At 40.0% G+C, this 26,275-nt stretch overlaps 1 protein-coding gene and 1 long non-coding RNA gene across 3 annotated transcripts in view; both read left to right on the top strand.

Annotated features, from left to right (window-relative positions):
* LOC308646895 overlaps window positions 1-26,275 on the top strand; it is a 231,916-nt gene that overhangs the window by 182,546 nt on the left and 23,095 nt on the right. The window lies entirely within an intron of this gene.
* On the top strand, window positions 23,223-24,398 carry SSTR1 (somatostatin receptor 1; the record flags this gene model as incomplete). The annotated part of the gene is made up of 1 exon (XM_081292782.1): window positions 23,223-24,398. One exon carries the CDS (start codon window positions 23,223-23,225, stop codon window positions 24,396-24,398), a length of 1,176 nt encoding a protein of 391 aa, XP_081148908.1.

The following is a 26,275-nucleotide window of genomic DNA, read 5'->3' as shown; positions in this document are numbered from 1 at the left end:
AGCCAAAACCCATATGAACCACCTGTCCATATAATTTCCTCTGGTGGACCTAATATATTACATTCTTTCATGTTCTCTTCCCTCCAGCCACAAAGACCTCTGTGTTCTTCCTGGAACACAGCAACTTCTGTCTCAGAATCTTTTCATGTAGAGTTTCTACTTCTAAGAATACTCTTCTCCGTATAGCTCTACATGGTTTACTCCTTTGTGTCTTCCAGGTAAACTTCTCATTGAGTTCTGACCTGGGTCCCTTATATGATTTGCAGTTTCCATACTTCCTTCTCCTCTTTCCTTTATATTATTTATTATCTTCTAAGATAGCACATAATTTTCTCACTCACTTTGTTTTTGTCTCTCCCCCCGCCCCAAAATGTAAGTTCCATGAGAACATGTATGTTTTAAGTAACTTGGATAGTGACTGGATTATTGTAGGTGCTTAATAAATATTCATTGTATGAAAAATTAAAGGAAAAATGGCAGTCAACAGCAACAATAAAGAAAGGGAAACTGAGAGATTACCTAAACACTTAAAATATAAGAATGAAAGGGGAAAATTTGTGGTAGAGAACTTGTCTTAACCAACAGAAAGTTCATTTTGGTTGGAGAAGTAAACAGTACTCAATATGTAATTTTGCCCTTCAGTGGGAAAGTTTAAGCAAATGGAGTTAATTACAAGGCCAGTGCTACTCGAAAAGAGCAGATCATTGCCTCTTTACCACTCTTTATGACTGACATAGAGAACAGAGTGAACCACACCTGGCTCATATTATAGGTGTGCAATAAATGTTGGCAAACTGAGTAAAGGTTAATGAATAATCAGTGAAAGAGTTAATTTGTATTACTTCCCTGACACAGGAGAAATACGATCAGTAACTAAGATATACAATGTCTTATATGCCAACAAATTTCCAAACATAACTCTACTTGCAAAGTCTGAGTTTTAAATTTTCTTTTAAAAGCAAAGAATCCAAATTCAATCACAAATAACAGGGTTTGGGGGTAACTTCATCCTCCTTCACCACAGTCTTACCCTAGTATTCGATAGGAGAAATCTTCCCTTTCTTTGATGCATACATAAAGCTATAAATAACTACTCACAAAGCATCCATTGTAAGGCTTATAAAAGTAAAATTTCAACAAAACTCAAATATGCATTAAAATGTTTCAAACTAGATCAATAGAAATGTTATCAAGGCCTCAATATCCTAAATTACATAAAAGCATGATGACTTCACTTCATCTCAGTTTGACAGCTAATATGTCTATATTAGTGGAAGATTTTCCCCCAGGTATCCTCCTGTAAGAACAAAAATTTTCCTTTAACAAATGGTCTGTCCAAAGAAGTATTGCAACTTTAGCGATTTTAATAAAGCCCATATATAAAAGTGAAAAATTGGGTATTTAGGGCATTGGGTAGACTGAGATTTACTTAAATGATTAAAATTTTTTTGTGTTTTATCCATAAATATTGATGATAGAAAACTCATCCTAAGAACTCTTCAGATAATAATGAATTTTCACTTTTAATTGAATCATATGTAATATTTCTTCTCCTGAGATCAATGCACTTTAGCCATGATACCATACTGGATCTATTCTAGTAAGGAAGAAGAGACTTCAGAGGTCTTAGCAATAGAAAGTTTGATCCTATCACGTAATTTCAGTTCAATTTAATAAAATACATTTTGTTTGTATTCACTGAGCAATGATTATGTGCTGATATGTTCCGGGAAATATATGACAGAATCTCTAATGTTTTAGAACTTAGTCTTTTTTGACCTATATCTGCATGCATAAAAGAAAACCAGAATTCTACCTCAAACCATGATGAAATAAATCATGCCATACCTGTCCTCCTGCCAACAGAAACTCTAAAGCTGAACCAAACACATGAAACCACTGTCTTCAGGCATTGAACACCCACAGTTTAGGACTGCAGACACTGAGAGAACAACATAAGATGATCACCAAAGCTGAATGGCTTCCTCTTAGGGTACATTTTCCAGCCACATTTCAGAGAGTGTTTAGAACCCAACAAAAGCTAGCAGTCTTACTAAGCCAAGTAAGTTTGAAAATACAAACACAGCTGGAATTTCTGTGATAGGGTGCTGGAGAGGAAGGAGCTAGTGTAAATGGAGCCCCATAAATCCACACATGAGCTCTTAAGGGACCTTAGCACATGTGTCAGGAGAGATAACTCAAAGCCTAATAGAGGGTGGTTGTTATAGGACTCAGAGTTGTCCCACCATGGAGATGCAAAAAGTTTTACAATGCTGGGAGTTGTTTAAATACTACTTCAGCTTCCTAGTCATTTAGTTGGGAACCCAGAAGATCATGTCCAAGGAGTAAGAACCACTTTAAAGTAAGGGACATGTTTAAGACTAATAAAAAAAATAAAAAAAACAGTCGTTAACAAAAAAATAAAACCAAGTCTGAAACAAAATGATTTCCCAGTAATGAAACTCCCTGAAAGAACAAAATTCAATCCCTATTAGAAAGAGACAACATGATAAAGACAAAATAACGTTTTCAATTTCCAGAATAAAATTTAAAAATTACTAGATTTATGAAGTAGCAGACTAAATGTTTACCAAAATCATGAAAATGTCAATCAATAGAAACAGATCTCCAAATAACCCAGAGATTAAAATTAGCAGGTAAAAACTTTAAAAGAACATAAAAGTATTCAAACACACAGAAAAAAAAGAATATAAAAAAGATGAGAAATGTCACCAAAGAAATAGAAATTCTAAAGAATCAACTTCCAGAATTTGTAAACATATATCTTCAATGAGTAATTTACTGAATTGGCTTAATAGCAGATTGAGGATGGTAAAGAATAGGTCAGTGAACATAAAGACAGATCAATAGAAATTATCCACTGTGAAAAATATGGAGACAAAAGACTTATAATAAAAGTAAAGGAGTAAAGGAGTCCTAGGGACTTGTGGGAACATGAGCAAACACTCTGACAAATGTGTAACTGGAGAAAGTTAATGGAGCATAAAAAATGAATAATGACCAAATATTTTCTAAATCTGGTGAAGTTAGTTATTCATATATCTGAGAAACTTGGGAATTCTCAAGCAGCATAAACAAGACTAACCATATCCAGGCACATCAGAATCAAACTGCTGGATAACAAAAGACAAAGGAAAAATATGCAGAAAGTTGATACAGAAAAAAATATTACATAAGAAGATAAAAATGATGGCCAAGTTCTCATAAAAATTCAACCCCCCCCCAAAAAAAATGAAATACGTTTAAGAATAAAAGAAAAAAACATTAACCAAACTTTTCTGCACAGAGAAAAATGTCCTTCACAATGACAGTAAAATGAAGATATTTTCAGATGAGTAAAAACTAAAAATTCATCTGTAGCACAATTGCACTACAAGAAATGCTAAGGCTAATTGAAAACTATACCATATGGAAACATAAATCAACAAGACAGAATGAAGAGTACCCAAAATGGTAAAAATGTAGATACATATAAATGGTTCTCTCTCTTCCTCCTCTTAATACCTTTAAAAGATTAACAAAAATAAAACTGTTTATTTGGTGAGTTTCCTAATATATGAAGTAGTAACATATATGACAGCAATTGCATTAAGAGGTGTGCAGTTAATGGAATTGTCCCCTGGTAAGATTCTCATGTATTATATGAAGTGGGACAATGAGAGTTCTAACAGAACCTTAATAAATTAAGAAGGCGTAATCTCCAGTGAAATGACTTAAACTCAATAATAACAGGAGCATCATTAAGGGTCAGATTCCAGACCTAACAAAGTGACCTCAAGGTGCTCTTAAGGATATACTCTGGCAGGTCAAGTTAATCAGCCTCAACGACATGTCAGGGTGACACAGGTGCCATCACAGTAGAACTTGAAATAGTTGACATGGCTCCTGGCCAACTCCCATGAAAAAAGTAGTTGTGTGCTGTTCTTAATTATTTCTATTAAGTGCTCTTCTTCTTGCTTCCATAGAGTGGGTACTAGATCCAAAACAACTTACAATGAGAGCTGCAGGACTTTTTCTTTGGAGGAAGAAAATATTGACAAATTATGTAATCCTTATGCTGCGTTCTTAAGGAAGAAGACTAAAGAATAACTCCAGATACAGAGTGAATAAAGACTGAATGCTATGTTGTAGGTGACCCCATGGACTTAACACTGTTGTTAGAGGAATTAGTGGAATGACAGTCCTTTGTCTTTCTAAAGTATTTTTTTCTAATACCTTGAAATATAACATTCTGGTTGCACAATGGCACTTAACATTCTCTAGCTACTGGTAACAACAGCAAGGGTTGTGAAGTGCTGTGTTTGTTGTCATAATCAAGCATGGGTACTTATAACATCAAAAGAAGTTCTGATACATCTATTTAGTTCTGGCCTTTTATTTGCATTCTTTTATGTTTTCATTTTTAGCTCTTCTTTAATTTTTCCAGGGATAATGAGAAAGATGAATAGTTAAAAGAAGTCTGTTAGTCAAACAAGATGATGTCTGCCTAGGCGGGCAGCACAGTATTCCTTTGTGCTGAGGTTAATAAGAAGCCTGTCAAGCCATGAATATGCATTGTTTTAGGCAATAAGCCCTCACTTTGGAGAACTATGTCCTCCTAAAATCCAATAAATCCTTGAATGCATTTGTCACCCAAGTCAGAGAATAGGAATTCTTCAGAGTAATATTCTTCTAGGGACTTCCCTGCAGATGAAATGAAAGCTTTTGTTCATTGTAGGAACAAATGAAGTTCAGAGACACATTCATGCTCCTCCAAAAGAACAAATAAAACCACATTTCCCAGACCAAGTTATCTGTGTCTACTATATTGTGCAAAACTACATCAAATACAGAGGGATTCAATTATTTTTTGTCCACTGGTATGCATGAATCACTTTTCTTATGAACTCTGAAATATCATAACATTCTGGTTGCACAATGGGACTTAACATTCTCTGTTGTAGGACTTAACCTCTGTTGTAGGACACACACACACGCGCGGACAGATACCTAAAATCCAACATGAAGAATAAATCATCAGTATAAATTCCCAATATAGAGAATTTATCTGCCTGAGAGAGAGCTGGCCTTTGTTCTTGGCTTCTGGATGCAATCTCAAAACCCTTGCATACCATGCCTGATAAGAGTGTCTTGTTTCCCTGCTGGTCTTAGGTAAGCCAGATAAAAAGCAGTGTGATTTAGGGAGTCACACAGTGTCAGATCTCTTGAGGAGCTGGAGACTGAGATCAGATATGGGGGCATTCTACCATACTTACATGATGGAGCCCCAATAAAAACTCTGGACACCGAGACTCCAGTGAGCTCTCTGGTAGGCAGTACTATGCGTATATCATCAGACATCAATGCTGTAACACTGCCCATGACTGAAGTGGGAGAAGAAAACTAGCAGGTCCAAGTTTAGTTCTTTCAGTTTAATTCTTTGCATTAAGTGCTTCTTCCCCTTACTGCTTTGTATTCTCTCCCTGTAACAAACCACAACTGTGATTATGGTATCTTTCAATGATATTTATGAGTACTTTTAGTAAATTATCAAACTTAGGGTGGTTTGGAAAATTCCCTGAACTTGGGATTGATTTCAGAAGTGAAGATAGTCCTGTAGCCTGTGCTGCCTCTAATAATGCATCTTCTATGTCTTCAGTGCCTTCTAAGATCTTCACTTGGTCAGACTTTATCCTGGATTTCTCCTAAGAATGCATTTTTCTTGAAAGTACTTTTAAATGGTGGATATTTCTCTTCCACATACCTTAGGCCTCTATACCTGGAGGCAGATTGTTGTTTTTCATTCTCTTTCTTGTCATTCTAGACCATGTTATTAGTAGTTTCAAGAAAACTGCAACCATTTATTTATGCAAGCTTGCTTGGGATCAAACTCAGTACCCATCACACCCATCACGTGCAATTGTTATAATCATCTACCTCCTCAAGCTCTAAGTTACCATCCCTCTCAGAGTTAACACCTGACTCCAAAATTAATTACTTTACCTGCCCTGTAAATATGACTTTTGTTAGAAAAGCACCACCCTGAACAAAATTCCAAATCCTAAACTGCACCAGTCTAGACTCCTGTGCGATTCAGAGTCCCCTGACACCTCATCATTCCATTTTCTTCTGGTCTCTCGTTTTTTTGTTTTTGTTTTTTTTTTTTTTCCTGTTGGAACAGTCTTTTGGTGGTGGGGCCTAAAGCCTGCTTTCTCTTGAAAGATTTTTATTGAATCTTTTGAGGTCATTTGACCACACAAGTCATGAAAGTTTCCTTTTTATATTACCTTGCATTCTTTTTGGCTCTTTAATCATTTGGGGGGATACATTGGGGTCTAAGACCTCTCATGGAAAAATTTTATGATCCATTCATCTTCTTGATGATATTTCAGATATAAAAACTTGTCATTAAAACTTGCTCTGTGCCCAGAGCTTTTTTCTTTGGATTTAAATATAAAACACATCACTTCATCCTCAATATGATCACTGTTTTCAACTGGGAATACAGCAGAAACTTAGACACATATTCAGCCCTCCACATCTGCAGGTTCCATATCTGAGGATTGAGACAACCACAAATTGAAAATATCTGGAAAAAAATTTTCAAAAAAAGAGTCTATACTGAACATTCACAGATATTCTTTTTATTGTCACTATTCCCTAAACAACATAGGACAACAGTCATTTACATAGCATTTACATTGTATTAGGTATCATGAGTAAACTAGTGATGACTTAAAGTTTATGGGAAGATACGTATATACTATATACAGATACTATGCCATTCTCCATAGGGGACTCTAGCAATCTCAGATGTTGCAGGGGATACTAGAACAAATACTTAGAGAATACTGAGGGATAACTGTATTCTGTGGCACAATATGAGATATGCTAAATGGAAGCAGAGCCTTTGGATGGTGGGGCAGGTATAATCTTGCAGGAAGTCACCATGGGAAATCAAGGAAGGAAAAGGGTAAGGTAACACTTAAAGAGAACACTTTGTCTCACCAATCGGAGCACAGCCAGAGGAGGCAAATGCAAAAGATCTGGGACATGAAATGAAATCAGTCAGTCAAAGAAAACAGAGACTTAAACGTGAAATAGGAGATAACATGCAGCAGACATGATACCCAGATTCGAGCATGAGAAGTGCCATCACTCAGGAAGATGTATGTGGTTCTTAGTGGCTCCAGGCTGCAAAATTCAAAAATTATCAAAAGCTACATTCTTTAGAGTGTCCTAAAATGCATCGGCTGTTTCAAGAAATAATGAATCTTCTGCCACTGGAGAGAATTTGGGAGGGAGAGCTTGAACATGTCTTTCCAAGGGCGATATACAGAGTACCAAAGATTATTTGGTGACTGGGGGACATGGTTTTTAAATCACCTTCTCTTTCTGAGGCTCTGTATACTTCTATGCCTCCCCTGGCTCTCGCTCTCTCATCTGGCAAAATTCAAGAAATAAATGAGGTGGGAAATACTGCCCTTCCAGAGGTTATGTACTTGGTGTGCATGGCCTTTCTTATTTGTCTTTCCTCTGTAGCATTTCTTCCCTTATATACACAGAGCATGTGCAATCAGTGAATTTAAGATGTAGAGTTATTTTAGTACAGTGGAAGAAAATGTCAGCATAAGTAACATAGAGTAGGTAGGTTTTAAGTTCATAGTCAGACATTATTTAATTAGCATGGCAGGGATTTAAAGAATTAAACAATTTCTTACAGACTGTCCCTTGCTGCCCTTTTCTATTCACTTGGCACCTCTTCTGCATTACCAGTTCCGAGTGCTGACAACAGAATCCTCTCTTGCTAGTCTAAAGAGAAAATGGATTTCTTAAAAATAGTATAAGTAGATTTTTATATACAATAGAAAATACAAGAAGAATTTTAAAAAAAATTCAGCCTTTCTTCAGAGGTGCAATATGTTTGCAGAATATTCTTACCTTATTAGTTTCCTGTGACTGCTGTAACAAATTAACACAAACATAGTGGCTTAAGACAACAAAAATTTATTCTCTCACAGCCTGGAAGGTAGAAGTTCAAACTCAAGGTGCTTCTGAGCCCTGCTCCTTCTGCAGGCTGTAGAGGAGAATTCTTCCTTATCTCTTTCAGCCTCCAGCGGTTCCTCGTGTTCCTTTTACAATTACTACCTCTGACTTCACGTGGCCTTTTGGTCTGTGTTTCTTTGTGTCCTTTTCTCATGTTATAAGGATACCAGCTATAGGACTTAGGGCCCACCTAACTCTTGGAGGATTTCATCTTGAAATTTTTGATTAATTAGATCAACCAAGACCCTATTTCCAAATAAGGTCATATTTTAAGATTCCAGGTGGACATGGATTTTGTGGGACCCCATTCAACCCCTTCCTCTTGACATAACTAAAACAAGACTCCATGCTGATAAAGATCATAAATCTCTCTCTTGATATATCCTGCTCTCCACCACCAACATCATGCTGAAATCTTCATTACTGCATCTATGGTGAAAATCTCCCTTTTTTCAGATGTGTATTCTGGATATTTCATCCTCTCTGCTTGCTCGTCTGTTAAGTGACATATCTGGTGTAGATTTAAGACACCAAAGACAAAATCAGATAAATGTATTTATATGGACTGTGGTGGTTTGGCACTGTGTCAACTAGCTGAGCTGGGACCATTGCATAAATTCTCAGGTTAAAGTGAGCAAAGTGAAGCAGTAATTATTATTCTCTGAGGGGCTGGGGAGCTAGATGCAGAGAAGGATGAGAAAACTGATGGCCCTTCTCATCCCCATTAGTTCTCCTCCTGATTCAACACTGGAAGTTTCACAGGTTGCTTGGGGAGTCTTACTATTAATTTTTCTGTGGTCTTCCAGCTTCCTCTTTCAGAATTCTGTTTTCCCAACTTCTTTCACCATTGTGTAAGATATGATTCCTTTCATAAGCTCCTTAGTCCATGATACTTATGAAGGTTTCTATTTCCATGATTAAATCCTTACTGATACAGATAACATATATAGATAAAATATACAGATAACATATACAGATAACGTAAAAGATAACATATTTCCCACTAAAATGTAAATGTCATAGGGCATTTTTTAAAAAAAATCTATTTCATTCATTGCTGTGACCCTAGAATAGTAATATATAGTATATATTGAATAAATAAATTAATAAGGAAAGCAATTTTAAGAAGGACCGATGCAGCTTTGAAAATGTCAACTTGGGGTCCATTTAGACCATCTGAAGTGTGGCTGTCTTGTAAGTAGCAGTTAGGAGAAACCAGGGAGGACAGATGTGTGGATCACCAGCCTAAAGGTAGAGTTGCAGCTGTGATACTGCATGAGATTGCACCTGTAGAGTTAACAGTGAGGTTGGAATCCTGGGGATACAGAAAGACAATGTCAACTGTAGAAGAGGGAAAAGGGTTAACTGGTGAAGGAAAGCACCTGAGAAAGTTGAAGGTCAAGAAATCCAGAGCAAAGTGTGGGGGGATGTATTTTCCATCAAGATGAGAGAGAAAAAGAGAAAGAATTTGGATACTAATAAGTTTGGGGAGTGGAGGAAGTCAGAGTGAAGGAGTTCCTGCCTCATAGATGAACTCCATTTCTTTCTCCAAAATAAGATAGGAGGTTCAACCATAGTTAAGGAAAGAGAATGAAGTAGGGTACTTGAAAAGAGTAGCACTGATTTGTAAAAGCCTTTTGGGGAATGGGCAAGGGAATTGTATGGGGACAGGTCAAAAGCTTGTGAGGCAAGGTAATAGTCCCAATCTGAGATGAGAAATGCTGATTCATAGCAGTAACACTCTCATGCTGTTGTGGAATTTCACTAGGGGCCACTCAGTGGCTTGGATTCAGAGATGGAGAAGTGGATGCTGGGTTGGTCAGTGGTCATGATTTTCTGAACGAGTATAGAAAATCCTGACCACTGACCAACCAGAAAATCAACAGGGAAATGAAGAAGCTTCAGGCACTAACAAAAGTGCATTTGAAGCCTTGAGTCCTCAGTATAGTCAGAAGAGGAAACCATGAAGACACGAAGGGGCTGATGTTTGCCTTCTCTGAAGCCTGAAGAGCATATGTGGTAGAATAAAGTAATGTGCTATTTGGAGAACGGATGCTTGTGTTTAAGGCATAGATTTTCTAAAGTTAGAAATTCCTCCTGGGCTGGGGATGTGGCTCAAGCGGTAGCGCACTCGTCTGGCATGCGTGCGGCCGGGTTCGATCCTCAGCAGCACATACAAACAAAGATGTTGTGTCCGCCGATAACTAAAAAATAAATATTAAAAAATTCTCTCTCTCTCTCTCCCTCTATCACTCTCTCTTAAAAAAAAATTAAAAGAAATTCCTCCTGCCGTTTCTCATGATCCCTTTCCTATCAAGCTTCAAGGGCACTTCTTACCCAATGCCAAAGTATCTGGAGACCCTTTTGAGTACTGGTCATTTGTCTACTTTGGTCTAAGCTAAAACATCCACATGTAAGCTTTCATGTCCACCACTCTGCTAAATCCACAGCCTGTTTCAGATACAAAACTCTCCCGGTACCTTTGGTCTAAAATGAATCCTCTCTGGCCATTAATTTCAATATTCTGTTATACTCTTAGAGCTCTGGCAGGAAGCAATGCACAGATACCCTCTAGTCCTGGGACCCACAAATTTCTCCTTTATCCCAACCTCATCATATCTCTAGGCATCTCTTTCATTCTGGGTTGGCTATTTATTTTCCAACCATATTCTCTCACTGGACTGAAGCCCTAAAGAACAAAAGCCAAAAAGTTAGTCACACACCTCACCGAAGTAAGGAATAAATCAGTTGAATACACAAGCTGGGGAGGAGAAAGGGGAGAAATAAAGGAAGAAAACACCAACTTTCATCCAAAAGAAAATATTCCTACATGGTATCTTAAAGGGTCTGCTTAGTTCATATGCTATACTGTATAGGACCAAGGACAGGAAGAGGATGAAAAAATTTCCTATATTGGCAGAAAAGACTGAATCATTTATACGCAAAAATCAACTCTTGGCTTGGCAGAAAGGAAAGTAGTTGTGTTAGAATTGGCACCAATGATTTTTACCCTGTTTCTCAGTTCTAGGGGGAAAATCCATGAAACTGCAAGTGTTTTGCCTGGTATTAGAAAAACTTCTGTATGTTAATAGGGACTAATCAAACCCTGGACAAGACATTGCATTTCAAATTTGATTACAAGACCCTTCTACAGATTACCTCATTTTAAAATTTTGCTGGTATCCGGTTCTTATTGCCTGATGCAAACAGATAATTTGATGGAATACAGTGGTGTTGGTTATCCAAAGATTTTTGTAATAATGTATCTTACCAAATAAAGCAGGTTGGCTCAATAATATCCTTTATATAGATTTCTTTTTCATTTCTTCTTTCATCACTCTTATACCGAATTTCAGTAGAATTCTAAGTCTTAAAGCCTCCCCAAGGAACCAAATCAAGCTTTTATGCATCAGTCAAAACTAGGAATTACTAACAGTGTACATAGTCACAATGACCTGAAATTACTCTTTCATTTGATTCTCCCCCTGGAGACACAAGGTCTCATCCCTTCCACACCTAAATTCCCTTCTTACCCCTGACGCACAATCACCACGCATTCTCTGAAAACACTAAGCAATATTTTACCAACTTTCCTTATCCATGGAGTCCAGGTTTAATATAGCTGGAATAGCTTGGGTAGCTTTATCAAGATGTAAACCTTATCATAAAGGCTTAGTTTAAAATATAAGTTGTTTCAACTGTCAACTGAAATACAACTGTATAAAATCCAAAACTTTCCCTGTTGAAGTTCTCAGTATCAAAATCTCCCCCTGGTGGATTTTAAGAGTATATATTTTCATAGATTTGGACATGATTTTACAAGAAAATAAATAGACACTAAAATTTTGCAGATGTGAAAATCATATTTGTTAATCTCTAAGTTCAGAGAGGGAAACAGCAATTATTTGAAAGCTTGCCACCAAAAAAAAAAAAAAAAGTTCTAAGTCTGAAGTAGAATAGTTTTGGTTTATTCTAGTGTGAATAGTAAGTTCTACCATCTTCCTTCCTGTCTTACTACCCTCTGGTGAGTTAGGACATTTTTATTGACTAAACATGATAATTTCACTTAATTGTTTAGTGCATAGAGGCATAATGTTTCAATTAGGGAGGAATGTGCCCCCCTCCAATGAATCTGGCATCTGTGTACTGTCACTCTGATGCAGCTGTCAGTCAAATCAATGAAAGTCCAAGTGCAAAGCCCCTAGGCCACTTGAAATGTGCACATGCTTGCTCTAGGGAAGGGGAATTTATTTTTTTAATTGATTTTGTTTGAGATGCAATCCCTTTGCCTTTCCTGGGAATACATTTTGGCTGTGGTTTTGTGGAGTCAGTACAAATCATTTCAAAGCAGCTTTTGCTCATTTACCCTCTCTCTGGTGGCTCTGCTGTCCCACTATTTGGATATACATTTGTCTAAGGTAGAGCAGAAGGTGAATGATGGCAAGGATACAAGAGTTAAGTAAAAAACACTACACAGAAATACTCACACTAAAGATAATCCACAGCTGCTTACAAGATTGTCCAATGGTCATATTACATATTTAATACTGAGGAATGGTGGACAGTGATTAGTGGAAAATATGTTTTCTTTTGCACAGATCAGTTTTGTTTTACGTGTGTTTGTTTTTGCTTTTTGAGGTGCTGGGAATCAAATCTAGAACCTTTAACATGCTAGGCCAGCACTCTACCACTAAGCTACATTCCCAGCCTCATGGCCTATCAGTCTCATATTTCTCATAATAATATTTTATTATGGTTAATTTTTCCAAATGCTTTAATCTAAATTCTGAATTAAGAGATAATTTGTTACTTTCAAATGAATAGGCAACTTAAGTAAAGGAGAAAATTGAGGCAATTGTTGGATTCATTGAGGAATATGAGAAACACAAAAATGACTTAGATTTGCTCTTTATGTAATTTCCTGTCGTCAAAACCATCCTTTATTGAGTGAGTTCGAGGAGAGATAAGACTATAGAAGTGTGGCATGATGATTAAGAGCACAAGTCTTAGGGTTGATTGCTAGAGTCAAATCTGAGCTCTAATTATTTTAGCTGTGTGATTTGAGTGTTATTTAACCTTTCTGTGCCTTCGTTTCTTCATATAAAAAATGGGAGTAGTCAATTAAAGCTTCCTCACTGTGTAGTTGAGAGGGTTAAAAATGCCAAAGCTATAAGTGGAAAGTACTTAGGACACACAGGTCATAGCTTTTTTGTTCACTTTCTAATGGCAAGAGTCTCATTTTCAGACATTGTGAAAAACACTTTTAAAATTGAAACTAATTTCTCACTCAACTTAAAGCCATTTGTCCCTGTACAGTAAAGAAAAGGGTTGTGGTACTTTTTATTTATTTTTCTTGTTTTGTTTGTGAGAAAGATTCTTGATACCAGGCTGGTCTCAAACCCCTGGGCCCAAGGGATTCTCCCACCTCAAGCTCCAGAGTATCTGGGACTACAAGCATCTTTATTCTTTCTTTACATTATTTGTTTACTTCTCCCTTTATTTTTTCTCAGTCTTTGGCTCCTGCAGAGGAAAGGGAAGAGCTTTCGCAGACAGTCTGGTTTGAGTCAGCCAGTACAGTATCAGCCAGAATCCTTATGATTTGGATGAAATAGACGACTTTGGAATGATTTCAATAGAAGTGATTAACACCATAAAGTTACTCTAGCTAGAGATGTGACATGTACCAAACATCTGTGAATGGAATATTGTTTACCATGCTAAATCACAGACTCAACCACATAGGCAGGAAGAAAATTATTATGGTTTGAACGTGAGGCGTCCCCCGCAAAGAAGGCAGGTAGGGTGTGGCTAGAGGAGGTGGGTCATTGGGGGCATGCCTTTGGAGTGTATATTTTGTCCATGGTGAGGGGAGTCTTGCTCTCTGCTTTCTGACACCATGCACCCTTCTGTTTTCCTCCACTACACTCTTCTGCTATGATGTTCTAACTCACCGTGGGCCCTGAGGAAGAGAGCTGGCTGTCTATGAACTGAGACCTCTGAAACCGTGAGCCCCCAAATAAACTTTTCCTCCTAAAATTGTTCTTGCCAGGTCTTTTGGTCACAGCAACAACAACAACAAAAAAAAAAACTTAAAGATAAGTAACAAAAATTACGGATAAGTAGCATACACACAACAACTTCTCAGTAAATACTTCTTAGAGTGAATAATTGAATGCCAGATCTATTGTATTAAACTCTTGAGCAAGAGGGAAAAAACAGATTTCTTAAATTCCTCTGGCTAACTCAAAATAATGTCACATTGTCATCTATACTTTATAAGTAATTTTATAACTGTTTAATACTAATATAGAGTTTACTATGTGCCAGCATCCTAAATGCTTTTAATACATTTATTCTTTTTAAAAACCCTGTAGCATAGATGTTACTATTTTTGTCATTTTTATGATTGAGAAAACTGAGGCACAGAGAGATCAAACACTTTATAAAGTTAAGTACATGGAAAATATGAGATTTAAATCCAGAAGTTTGGCACCTGATTGTAACACTATGCTTTTGCAGACAGCAGCATGTGATTTATATAACTATAGCAATCCCAAGAGGAGGGCATCACAGACACAAGCATACCCTAGGAATCTCCTGGTCATGGGGATCTAGGGGTTGCCTAGAAGGTAACAGATTACCACTTATTTCAATTATTTTACTGTCTTCTTTTGGGCACATTTTTTTTTGCTATGTATTTAATACTGTTAATTTTCAGAATAAATTTATTAGTGTTTTTCTGACAGTACAAATAATTATGAAGGAAATAAATCAGCAAATGCAAATGCTTCATTAAATAGAGCAGACACTTATGGCCTGGAGTCGTTTCCTTAAAAATTCTAAAAGCTTTTATTGCCTTTACCTTATTTAAAAAGCAATACAAGGGAGGAGAGTTATGTCAGTCCAATTTCTTCAAGAACACTACGTGGGGTCTCAGCTTCCTCCTGTAGTAGATCAGCCTGCTCAATTGCTTTAAGGACACTTTGCTTCCTTCCAATTAGAAGTTCTGCAAACTTTACAGAAGCTTCCTTTCCTTCCATGGCACTACCTAGTTACCAGAAGTATAAAAATCTTAAAAAGACACCTTTCATTTAACAGTGAGATTTGAAGTAAAATGGCATTAGGTGGCCCTATATTTTTTAAAGCTTATATAATTGTTCAGCATCACTTTTATACATACACATATCTAAACATGTCTGTGGTTTACACTTTCACTTGTATATTCACTTGTATATGCTGGGCTGGATTAAGCTTTGTTGTAATTGTGACCACCATTAGGCCACGTGAGCACTGTCTTATCACATTGCCAATTAGCTGTAATAAATGTTCGACATACAAAAAAAAAAAAAAAAAAAAAAAAAAAAAAAAAAAAGCAATACATACTCATGGCTTAAAAAAAATTTTTTTAAATTTTCTGCAGAAAGGAGAAGAAAGCATCCAAGACCCCACTACCTGATAGGTTAATAATGTCTTAGCGATCCATCTTTCAGGTATATGCAAACATATGTTCATTTGGTGTGTGTGTGTATGTTTGTACCAATTGTTATTTATATAATATTTTGCTTTTTACTGGAAGAAGAGCAAAATTTTGTTTTGTAATGAGAAAGGCTACACACATGTCAGAAAATGATGCAGTGTCTGGTATGGGATCTTCCCTCCATCTTTTCACAGGCCTGGCTTAAGTACTGGTGTTTGAAGTTCTCCCAAAGACCCTACTGTTTTCTTTGGGTTGCTTACCTTGCAAGTTATATATTAAGTTCATAATCTGTTAAATAAAATGTGTCCTATCATCCTGTTTTCATTATGACCTGGGAAGACAAAGTCCAGTTTAGATTTCTAGCACTCTTCAGGAGCTCTGCCCTACAATCTGCACCTCCCCTGTCCCCAGAAGCCCATCTCACTTCAATTTGTTCCCCTGGCTTTGACTCCACAGTGAATATACTCATGTACATTAGGATTCTCCAGTTCCCCTGGTCAAGTTCATGCCTCAAATGCCTCATCCTCCCTTAGATGGTTACCTCTTGACCTCCTGGCAGGCCTACAGGTATTGGTACCAGCCATGTAATCAGCTCCCACTGGCCTTGAAATGCAGGCTTGGGCCTCCAGGCAGGGAGTTCCAGGTCTATAAGAATGTGATCTAGAGTAGATCACATAGTCTAGATGGGGGACAGCTAACGGACATCTTCCATTAGTTCCAAGAACTACTTGTCTTGTAGGGAAGAATGTTGCTACAGGACAGAGAGATTAAGACTTTTGTGTACCATCTAGAGGAGGTGCTGATCAAAAATAATCATTAATGATTAATGTCTCATGGCTTTCTCTAAATTGTGACTTTAACAAGACCATATAAATAATTATGAAGTAAATAAATCAGCAAATACAAATACCTCATTAAATAGAGCAGAGCAAAAAAAAAAAAAAAATGGGGGTTGGGGAGGGAAGGGAGACAGAGATGGGATGTAACTTTAGTGTTCCTGACATCTGTATCTGCCGAATCATGGAGACTTTACACTTGCTCTTGCTTCTATTTGAAGCAATCCTCACCAGATGTGTGTACTTTCACCTTCCTATCACTGGGGTCACTCAGATATCAACCTCCTGTCCCCCCAACTCTATTTAACCCCTGACAAATGTGCCCACCTCTCCAGAATTCTATGGTGGCACATCTCTGCTACTCATCTTAGATATACCACTAAATACAATCAACACTACTTGAATATCTACCAGTTTGCTCTCTTTCTGCCTCACTACTATGCTGTAAGAAACTGGTTACTCTTCTAGCCACTAACATCACTTCCAAAAACAGTGCCTGTCACTGAAGGGCATTCAATAAGTATTTGTTGAATTAATGAATAAACTATTAAGTCATAACCAAAAACACATATTATTCACACATAGCAGGATTCAAATATTAATTTACAATTCTTTCTAACAAAGAAAACAGAGGCAAAGGGGTGACCATATATAGTATAATTTAAGGAACTCAGTCTGTTCTAATATAGTCTGATTTTTTTCTGTAAATATTAATAAAATAAAATAATGTCAGGAATCAAGTCATTGGCCAATGACATAAGCAGTGAACTCTTGGCTGACTCAGCCAGTCAATGAAATTTAGTGACTTTCGAATCTAAGCCAAGTGTCACCACCTAGATTGTGCTACCTTCTGACCTTTCTCTTCTGACAGGAAAGTCAGGCTATCACACAGGCTGCTCCCTTAAGGCCAAAGAATAGTGTCATTCCATGCTGTGTGGAGAAAGTAAAGCAGGACCTGGCCCTGGTCAGCCTGAGACAGCCCAGCCTCAGGAGGAGGGAGTAAGCCAGTGTCCCAGGCCTTCTCTTCCACAACCACTTGAGTGGTTCTGAGCCCACCTTCTGATGGCTCAGACACTGTCCCCATTCTTCCTATACCCAACTGTAAAAGAAAAGAAGATGAAGATGTTCTCAGTATACAACCCCCACCAGACCAGCTCCAACTTAACTTGGAAAAGGAGAAAAGCATTGAAATAGCTTCATGCCATCAAAACAAAACCATGATTTGGCGGATGAAACATGTGCCTAGACACCTGCCTCTGCATATTTAAAATGAGAAAAAAAAAAGCTATAGCACCTTAATGGTGAGTGTTAAGATGTCTGCAAAGTTTTCATCTACAATACTGGTTTTCCTTCACCCACCCACCCTCAACCCCCAGTCCTTTGCTGGGCTTCATTAAAGCTCCTTACCTTGAGAAGCTGCTGATAGACCTAGTCTACCAAAAAGAACAGCTGTTTATTAAGGAATAGGTGATTTGCTGTAAGTGTTCAATAGTTCTGCTCAAAAACAATCATCGATTGAGTCACTGAAAAAAAGTATGGTTTCATGACTGTGAAAGAAAGCATTTTTAAATACTTCTGCTCAAAAATGACAAAAATTAAGAAAAAAGATTTTGACAGAATTATTTGAAACTAATGCAATCCACTTTAAAAACTTTAACTAACAGAGACGTTATTACAGAAAAAAAATTGCATTGCTGGTAAGGACCATTCAACATAATATAGGTAATAACATGTGGTGACTTTTGTTCTGTTTTCACTTATCTGTTAGTAATAATAAATACTTTCCTGCATGTGCCCAATTCTTTTTCTTAGAAATCTTACTTAGTCATAGAGAATCTATGGGAAAGAAAGTAAGTTGTTGCACCATACGTGTCTCTTTTCTGAAAGCACAAAAAGACCGTTATGCTCTTTCACAGAAGAGGTTAGAGGGAAATCAGCAGGCCAGGGCCAGTTTCCTGAGATTGGTGATGAACTGAACCACGGGCTACCAAAGCTGCTGAGAAGTGATTAGGCATCCCTGGGAAATGAAGTTCAGGATTGTTCCTAAGTCCTATGGTCACTTTGAACCCTAGTAACCTTCTTATTAGATCGCCATCATGTTAGCAGCCTGGTGGCAGATGGCTCTTAGATGATGCATCCTCTACTTTGGGCCATATTGCTGAGTGGTACTTGCTCCTCATTCTCAGCTTGGTCCCATCTGCCTGGACAGGTGTTTGTAAACACAACTATGACAATGCCAGTGCAGAGTATGTTCCAGGAAGTTTTTCCTTTAATCCCTGGTCCCAGCCAACCCTTTACCACATGCATGGGTTATAAGAGCTCATTCAAGATTCACCATAGGTTCCAAATGGAAAAACCACATTAGTAATGATCTTGACAGAAGCAGAGTTAGAGCTCCTGATAATTACTGTTTCACCAAACCAACTGAGACTCAGGACTGCAATTAAAAAGAAACGATCTTCCATGTATAATGGCTTTCTCACTGCATGCTACTATTAAATAACCATCATTATCTACTAAAGCATGTACTACCCATTTTCCAGAGCCCTTTCTCTGCCAAGAAATTTAAGACCAAGAATGATCAATGAATGAATCATCAGCATAATAATTGTTGATATAGGATGTGCAAATTGAAATTATTCAGAATAATATAAATGTATGAGGAATTATTACAGATGATGATGTTACCCACATATTAAAGTTCTTGTAAGAGGCCTGCAGTTTATGTCTTTTCATCTACAATTTATGAGCTAGAAAAAAGTAACCTTGAAAAAAAAAGCAAGGAGATTTGGGGTGATTTTCTAGCTATTGTGCTGGGTTCTGGAGATAGAAAGATAAATAAAATATAGATGCTATTCCCCCAAAGCTTATAGATTTCCAAGAGAGGAAAAAATGCACACGTGCATTCAGACACACACACACACACACACACACACATGCATGCATACAGCACAGGGTAAAAAATACAATAATGTGTGCCTCTGGTTCAGGGTGGCACAGGGGAGTGCAGCTTATAGGAGAAAAATCACAATATGGGAAGAAGATAAGTCTGTTCAAGTATCTGCAGCCTCCTAAATTAGGACTTTTCATTTGTCCCTTCCTGGAAAACATCCCTTTCTCTTTTCCTTTATAGAAATACATATCATGGATGCACAGAATAAACAGTCACCAAAGAAGGGAGAGGTGGAGGACTGGTAACTTACATAGAGAGCACAAGCTCTTTCTAAAGATTTAGACTTATGAGTTTAAAAAAAAATAAAAAGCTTTTTAACAAAACAAGAAGGTTGTTGAGTCCTGACTTTTCACAGGCTGTGATCTTAGATCATCTTAACAATACCATACCTATAGCAATTCTCTGTTTCTGTAGGAAATATTTACTTTACATTGAGGTATGAGTGAGAGACAGATTCCTGCTTTTAATCTGATTTTAAAACAACTGTAACCCTAATCCCTAATATGTTGCTTAGCTCAGGAATGCCACCTCTTTAAAAATTTGTTTTTGTTTGCTCCTAGGTTGATTCTCAAATACAATAATAAAAAACAAATAACTGAATAGATTTGGTAACATTGCTTAACTTACTTAATCTCAGTTGCTCTCTTTTTTTATTGAAATAAAACTCACATTCATATTTCTTAGTTATTTTGAAGTGTACAATGTGGTGATTCTTAGTATATTCACAAGTCCTGCAATCATTATCACTAATTCCAAAATATTTTCTTTATTCAAAAAAGGAATCCTCGTGCCCGTCAAGTATTTTTTCTCCATTTACTTCTTCCCCAACCCCTGGCAACCACTAATCTGCTTTCTGTCACTATGTGCTTGTCTCACATAAATGAAATCATGCAATATGTGACCTTTTGTGTTTGTTTTCTTTCACTTTGCATAATGTTTTCAAGGTTCATCTATATGGTAACATGTATCAGTACTTCATTCCTTTTTAGGGGTGAATAATGTTCAATTCTGTGGTTATACCATATTTTGTTTATTTATTCATTGACTGATGGATATTTTATTTGCTACTTGTTGCTGTTGCTGCTGCTAGTAGAACATCCTTGTATGTACAAGTTATTATTCCAGAACCTGTTTTCAATTTTCAAATTTTTAGGGGTAAAAAATAGAATTGCTGAGTCGTATGGTAGGTCTATTTTAGACCTTTTGAGGAATCACCAAGCTATTTTTTTAAAAGTTGCTACATCCTTTTTTAAATTCCTACCAGCAACATATGAGTGTTCCAATTTCTCCACATTCTTGCCAACATTTTTAAAAATATATTATAGCCATCTAGTGGGTGTAAAGTGGTATCTCATTGTCAATTGTTTTTTATGGATAAATGGTCCATCATTGAAATCATTTCACAAGTGAAGAAAGCATGCTTATGTCAGGTCTTAAGTTTTCTTCTTTTTATGTGAGGCCACAATTTAATTGAGAGAAGTTTTTTTCTAAGATGAATTGCAAAGTGAATTTAATGAAATTCTAACAATAAAGCTGTCTTTTATCAACTCCCATCACCCACTCCCCCTGGAGCCACCATGATCAAAGTCAATGCCTCTAAAAGATGTCTGTTGAATGCCAGTTCCCAGAAATACAGCCAAGTGAGTAATGGGCAGAGCCATCTAAAACATTATGAGGCTTGGGTAGTAAACTGCTCTTCTGGGACAAAACCTATTCCTTTTATTTTTTTTAACATGATAAACACTCATTTTTTCTCTCTTCCAAGTGTTGTATTTTTAAGAGAGAAAGAAACATAACTGAACACTAATTTCCCATTCCACTTGATATAAGGCAAGTTGTTTAAGTAAAGCAATGGGTTAAACAGCATCAGCCCTATGAAATTTTGAATTCCACCATAGCATTTTTCTCATTAATAAGGCAGTCTCCTTTGCACACATGAGTCTGTCCTCACTTAATTAATCTCTGATTGCTATCACCAATACACTACAAGCTATTCTTTCCCTCCCAAGAGCACTGAGTTTTGAGAACTAACAAATATATATATATGTGAATGATTACCCAGTGAGTTTGCCTCACGTTGGTGTAAATGTACTGAGGAGAGAAAAAAACTGAGACTCACTGCACAGTGGGTGCCTTTTAGTTGAGCATAAGAGACTGCAAAGCTCCAAGGAGATTGAGCACTGGACAGCCATAGGTCCCTCTTCCTGAGAGCTGGCACCTTTCAGAGACTTGCAGGGATCTTGCAGGGAAGGATTTATGAAAAGAAATGGGGGAATTGAATGGACTGTGATGCTTCCACTGAAAAGCCAAAGAAAGCCTAGTCTCAGAATGGTGGGAAGTCCCACGGGTCATTTAAAAATCATGGTAATTGAACACCCATTCTTTCTTACACGGAAATCTTTCAATTGCTAAATGAAGTCAGTGAGCTTCAGGCTTGCCTTTATCAATGCCTGGGTCTTAAAGGTTTAGCCACATGAAATACACTAGTATTTCCTGATACTTCCTGGGAAAACCCGGCTGCTGTCCCGCGGATCTTGGGACGAAGATAGTCCGGTCAACTGCTCAGAGGGCCCCTCGTGGATTTAATGGAGCTGGGTTCCCTCATACCCAGGCCTTTCCGCTCTCTTTCTCCCAGCCCCGCCCGCCAACTCTCCAGGGTACAAAGTACAACCGGGACGCGGGCGGAGCGGCTCTGAGCAGCACAGGCTTATCTTTCTCCAGTGAACACCTAGATGGATTTCCAATACCGTGCCTGGCACGTTCCGGAGGGAACCTCAGGCTCCTCCTGAGTTCCCTGGCGCGACCCAGTTTCTGCAGTCGATATTCCTATGGGAAACGCAGGGAGCTCTGGGCACTATAACATTTACTAAAAGATTCGCCGTGTTTCACTCGGACCCCTTACACTCCTGCCCGCGAGGAATTGCCTGCTGTGTTATATAAATCAGAATCCCCTAACACACCAATTGTGATTCTTCCTGCTCTTAATGCTCGCGGCTCAGAGTCAGTTTCTACCACTATAAGAGTATTTGCGTGGGCTCTTGTGCGGGGTTGGGCCCAAAGGGAGTTGGACTGCGCAAAGAACGTCTGCGCGCTACCGGACCACACGTGCACTTTGCACCGGGCGTCTTCGCGTGGGTCTGGAGAGAGAGCGCTCTGGGACGGAGACTGGGAGCTTAAGCTGCAGGTCTGAAGGGCAGGGCAAGCGGTGGAGGGAGGTGAGGGCTTAGGGTCCCGGGCCCCGCGACATTAAGGGAGTTGGTGTTCCCCCAGGAGATGTCAGCAACTGAAGGAAACTGAGATGAAATCCAGACATCCATGTTTGGGGTTCGCTTTAGTCTTTGCTTTGGGTAGGAGTGGGGTGGGATGGGACCAACACTATACCTTTGGCTCCCACTTGCCCTCTAGGAAGGCGGAGACACTTCCCAGGTCGTTCTGAGGGATGGGTAAAGGTGTTGCGAGGAAACCCCGAAGCAACAGCTCGAGTTGAACCTGAGAAACACTGGGAAGGGAAAAAATTGGGGGAGGGGGAACAAACCACCTAACTGCCCTCCTCCCGCCCTCCTCCCTTTTCGTAGCTGCTGACGCGCTGGTGGTGCCTATTAATCATTCACCAGCCCAGAGCCGCGCCAGTTAATGGCTGTGAAGCCTCTTGGCCTCTGTTCTCCACACTCTGGTGTGTCCAGGCGCCCAGAAGCAGCAAGAGGCAGCGCTCAGGCAGGCAACCGCTAGGCGATGCGCCGAGCAGGCGCTGGTAGGAGCCGCACTCCCCGCAGCTGCTGCGCTCTACCCTGAGGTTCCCGGTGACAGTAGGCTGCTGGAAAGCTACCGGGTACCGTGGGAGAGCGCAGGCGGCGGGGACTCCAGCAGAGCGCCCCAGCGCCGGCAGCCCCAGCGGCCCCCCTCAGCTGGCATGTTCCCCAATGGCACCGCCTCCTCTTCTTCCTCCTCTCCTAGCCCCAGCCCGGGCAGCTGCAGCGCAGGCGGCTGCGGCAGGGGCCCCGGGGCTGGCTCTGCGGACGGCATGGAGGAGCCAGGGCGAAACGCGTCCCAGAATGGGACCTTAAGCGAGGGCCAGGGGAGCGCAATTCTCATCTCTTTCATCTACTCCGTGGTGTGCCTGGTGGGGCTGTGTGGGAACTCCATGGTCATCTACGTGATCCTGCGCTACGCCAAAATGAAGACGGCCACCAACATCTACATCCTAAACCTGGCCATTGCTGATGAGCTGCTCATGCTCAGCGTGCCCTTTTTGGTCACCTCCACGTTGTTGCGCCACTGGCCTTTCGGCGCGCTGCTCTGCCGCCTCGTGCTCAGCGTGGATGCGGTCAACATGTTCACCAGCATCTACTGTCTGACTGTACTCAGTGTGGACCGCTATGTGGCCGTGGTGCACCCCATCAAAGCAGCCCGCTATCGCCGCCCCACAGTGGCCAAAGTGGTGAACCTGGGCGTGTGGGTACTATCTCTGCTTGTCATCTTGCCCATTGTGGTCTTCTCACGCACCGCGGCCAACAGCGATGGTACGGTGGCCTGCAACATGCTCATGCCTGAGCCTGCCCAGCGCTGGTTGGTGGGCTTCGTGTTGTATACATTTCTTATGGGCTTCCTGCTGCCCGTCGGGGCTATCTGCCTGTGCTATGTGCTCATTATCGCCAAGATGCGCATGGTGGCCCTCAAGGCAGGCTGGCAGCAGCGCAAACGCTCGGAGCGCAAGATCACTTTAATGGTGATGATGGTCGTGATGGTGTTTGTCATATGCTGGATGCCTTTCTACGTGGTGCAGCTGGTCAACGTGTTCGCTGAGCAGGACGACGCCACGGTGAGCCAGTTGTCGGTCATCCTTGGCTACGCCAACAGCTGCGCCAATCCCATACTTTATGGTTTCCTCTCGGACAACTTCAAGCGCTCTTTCCAGCGCATCTTGTGCCTCAGCTGGATGGACAACGCAGCCGAGGAGCCAGTCGACTACTATGCCACTGCCCTCAAAAGCAGAGCCTACAGCGTCGAGGACTTTCAGCCTGAGAACCTGGAGTCCGGTGGTGTCTTTCGTAATGGCACCTGCACTTCCCGGATCACGACTCTTTGAGCTGGGGCCACTCAGGGGCCCTCGCCAAAGGGGGGTGGGGAAGGACGAGTAGGGGAGACTGGGTATGAGGGGATGTCATCTAGGGCGCCAAGGTGCGCTGGGAGTAACTTGGGGGTAGTGGAAGGAACCAGGAAAGCTGTGCAAATAAGGTTGCTTTCAGAGTTTAGCTTAGAAACTGAGAAAGCTTTCAGATGCTCTTCTCGTCCCCCACTTTTGGCCCTTTGCTCCACTATATTTGCTGCTCCGTGTCCTTCTGTTCTCCACACCCTGTAACTTAAATCCTTCCTCTCAGTCTGGCTCGCGCAGATCACGAACTCATTAACGTCGCCAATTCAGTCTATTCCTCAGCCCCTCTAGCCATTATTTGTTTAAGGAGCTAAGGTTACTACCACGGATTTCCCTAGGGGTGAGTTCCCAGTTCGCTTTCAGCCCTTTCCTGCCGCGCGGGTCAGCTGGGCAGTCTGCTGGGTGCAGCTAGCAAAATGTCCGAAATTACCACCGATCTTCCTTTGCGCAACCTTACTTTAAGGGACATAGGACTTGGGAATGAACTAAATTGATAGTCTTTCCACCTACTTTTTGGTGAAGGCTCACACTTGCTTTGGCCCCTCCACCACTCCCACTTCATCCAGAGCAGAGCCCGGTGCTTAGTGAAATAGATCCTGTGCTTGAAACCCAGCGTTCACGCATCCACATCCAAACCCCTCTGGAGCAAAACGGAGCTGGGAAGTAAAGGAAGAGAGGAATTTGTCGAAGCTTCCTAACCTAGGGATAGGGTGGGGGTGTCACAGAAGCTACCCTCACGCCAGACTCAGAACCGGTTTCTAAGAGCTAACGCTGGGCGCCCCTGGGCTACACGCATCTGCGTTAGGCTGAGCAGAGCCAGCGCACTTTCTAAGGGACTGCTTGAAAGCGCAGCAGCAAACTTCACTTTTCTTTCTTCCTTGCTCAAGTTTCTGGAGTAGCCTACCTAAAATAATATCAGATTCGGTTTCCTACTCTAGTTTACGTAGAAGATCCGGCACCGGGGCCAAGACCTAGGGTGGCAACTTAAGAGCCTTGTTCACAAAGCTGGCCACGCTGCAGTTGCGTGCAGGCTCTCTGCAGAGTAACCCCCTCACCCCCACCCCACCCCCGCCGCCCCTCAGGGCTGCTGCTTTTCAGGCGGTGCCTAATAAGTTATTTTCCTATTTAACGGAATTATTTATTTATTTATTTATTTATTCTCGGTGTTGGAAAATGTGTTTCTGCTTTCCCTTTCTTCCCTATCGGGAGGCTCTTCTTGAGGACCCTAAGATTTGAAGTGGAGCGGGAGTGGAGGAAAGTTCCCTCCCTTCTCCAGGGCCCTCTCAACATCTCCTCTCTGAAGGGCGCTCTTTTCTTTTCTGGTAGCCTTTCTACTTTTGCCTGCGTCCAGTGGAGTTTGGAGATTTTTCATATTTTTCTTATTGTGGTATCTTGTTTTATCATAATAATTTTTTTAAAAAAATGACAATGTGAGTTAGTCTCTTCTCCATTCAGATTCAAATGTCCTGAACTCCTAGCTTTCCAGGAAATATATATGGGAAACATCACCCTGTATGTGATTCCAGTGTATGTATGTGTGTATGTATGTGTATGCACATAATACATATGTATATTTGTTCATCTTGCTCCTCTGTCGGAGTCCAAGAAACAATTTCAAGTACAGCCACCGAACAGTGACAGGTGTGAGACTGGCTGGAACACTTTCAGTTTCAGGGGTCCAAGAAGCCCTCAAGCCTGAAGCTGAGAAATCTAATTCAGAGACTTTCATCACTGCTGGGGATGTCTCTGCTTCTTCTAGGTTCCCTCAGAGGAGATTCTGAGATACAGTTCAGTTAAAATAATCACTACTT

The sequence above is a fragment of the Spermophilus citellus genome (assembly GCF_964194105.1).
Source record: "Spermophilus citellus genome assembly, chromosome: 4".
Classification (NCBI taxonomy): domain Eukaryota; kingdom Metazoa; phylum Chordata; class Mammalia; order Rodentia; family Sciuridae; genus Spermophilus; species Spermophilus citellus.
This window is presented reverse-complemented; position numbering and strand designations above follow the sequence as displayed.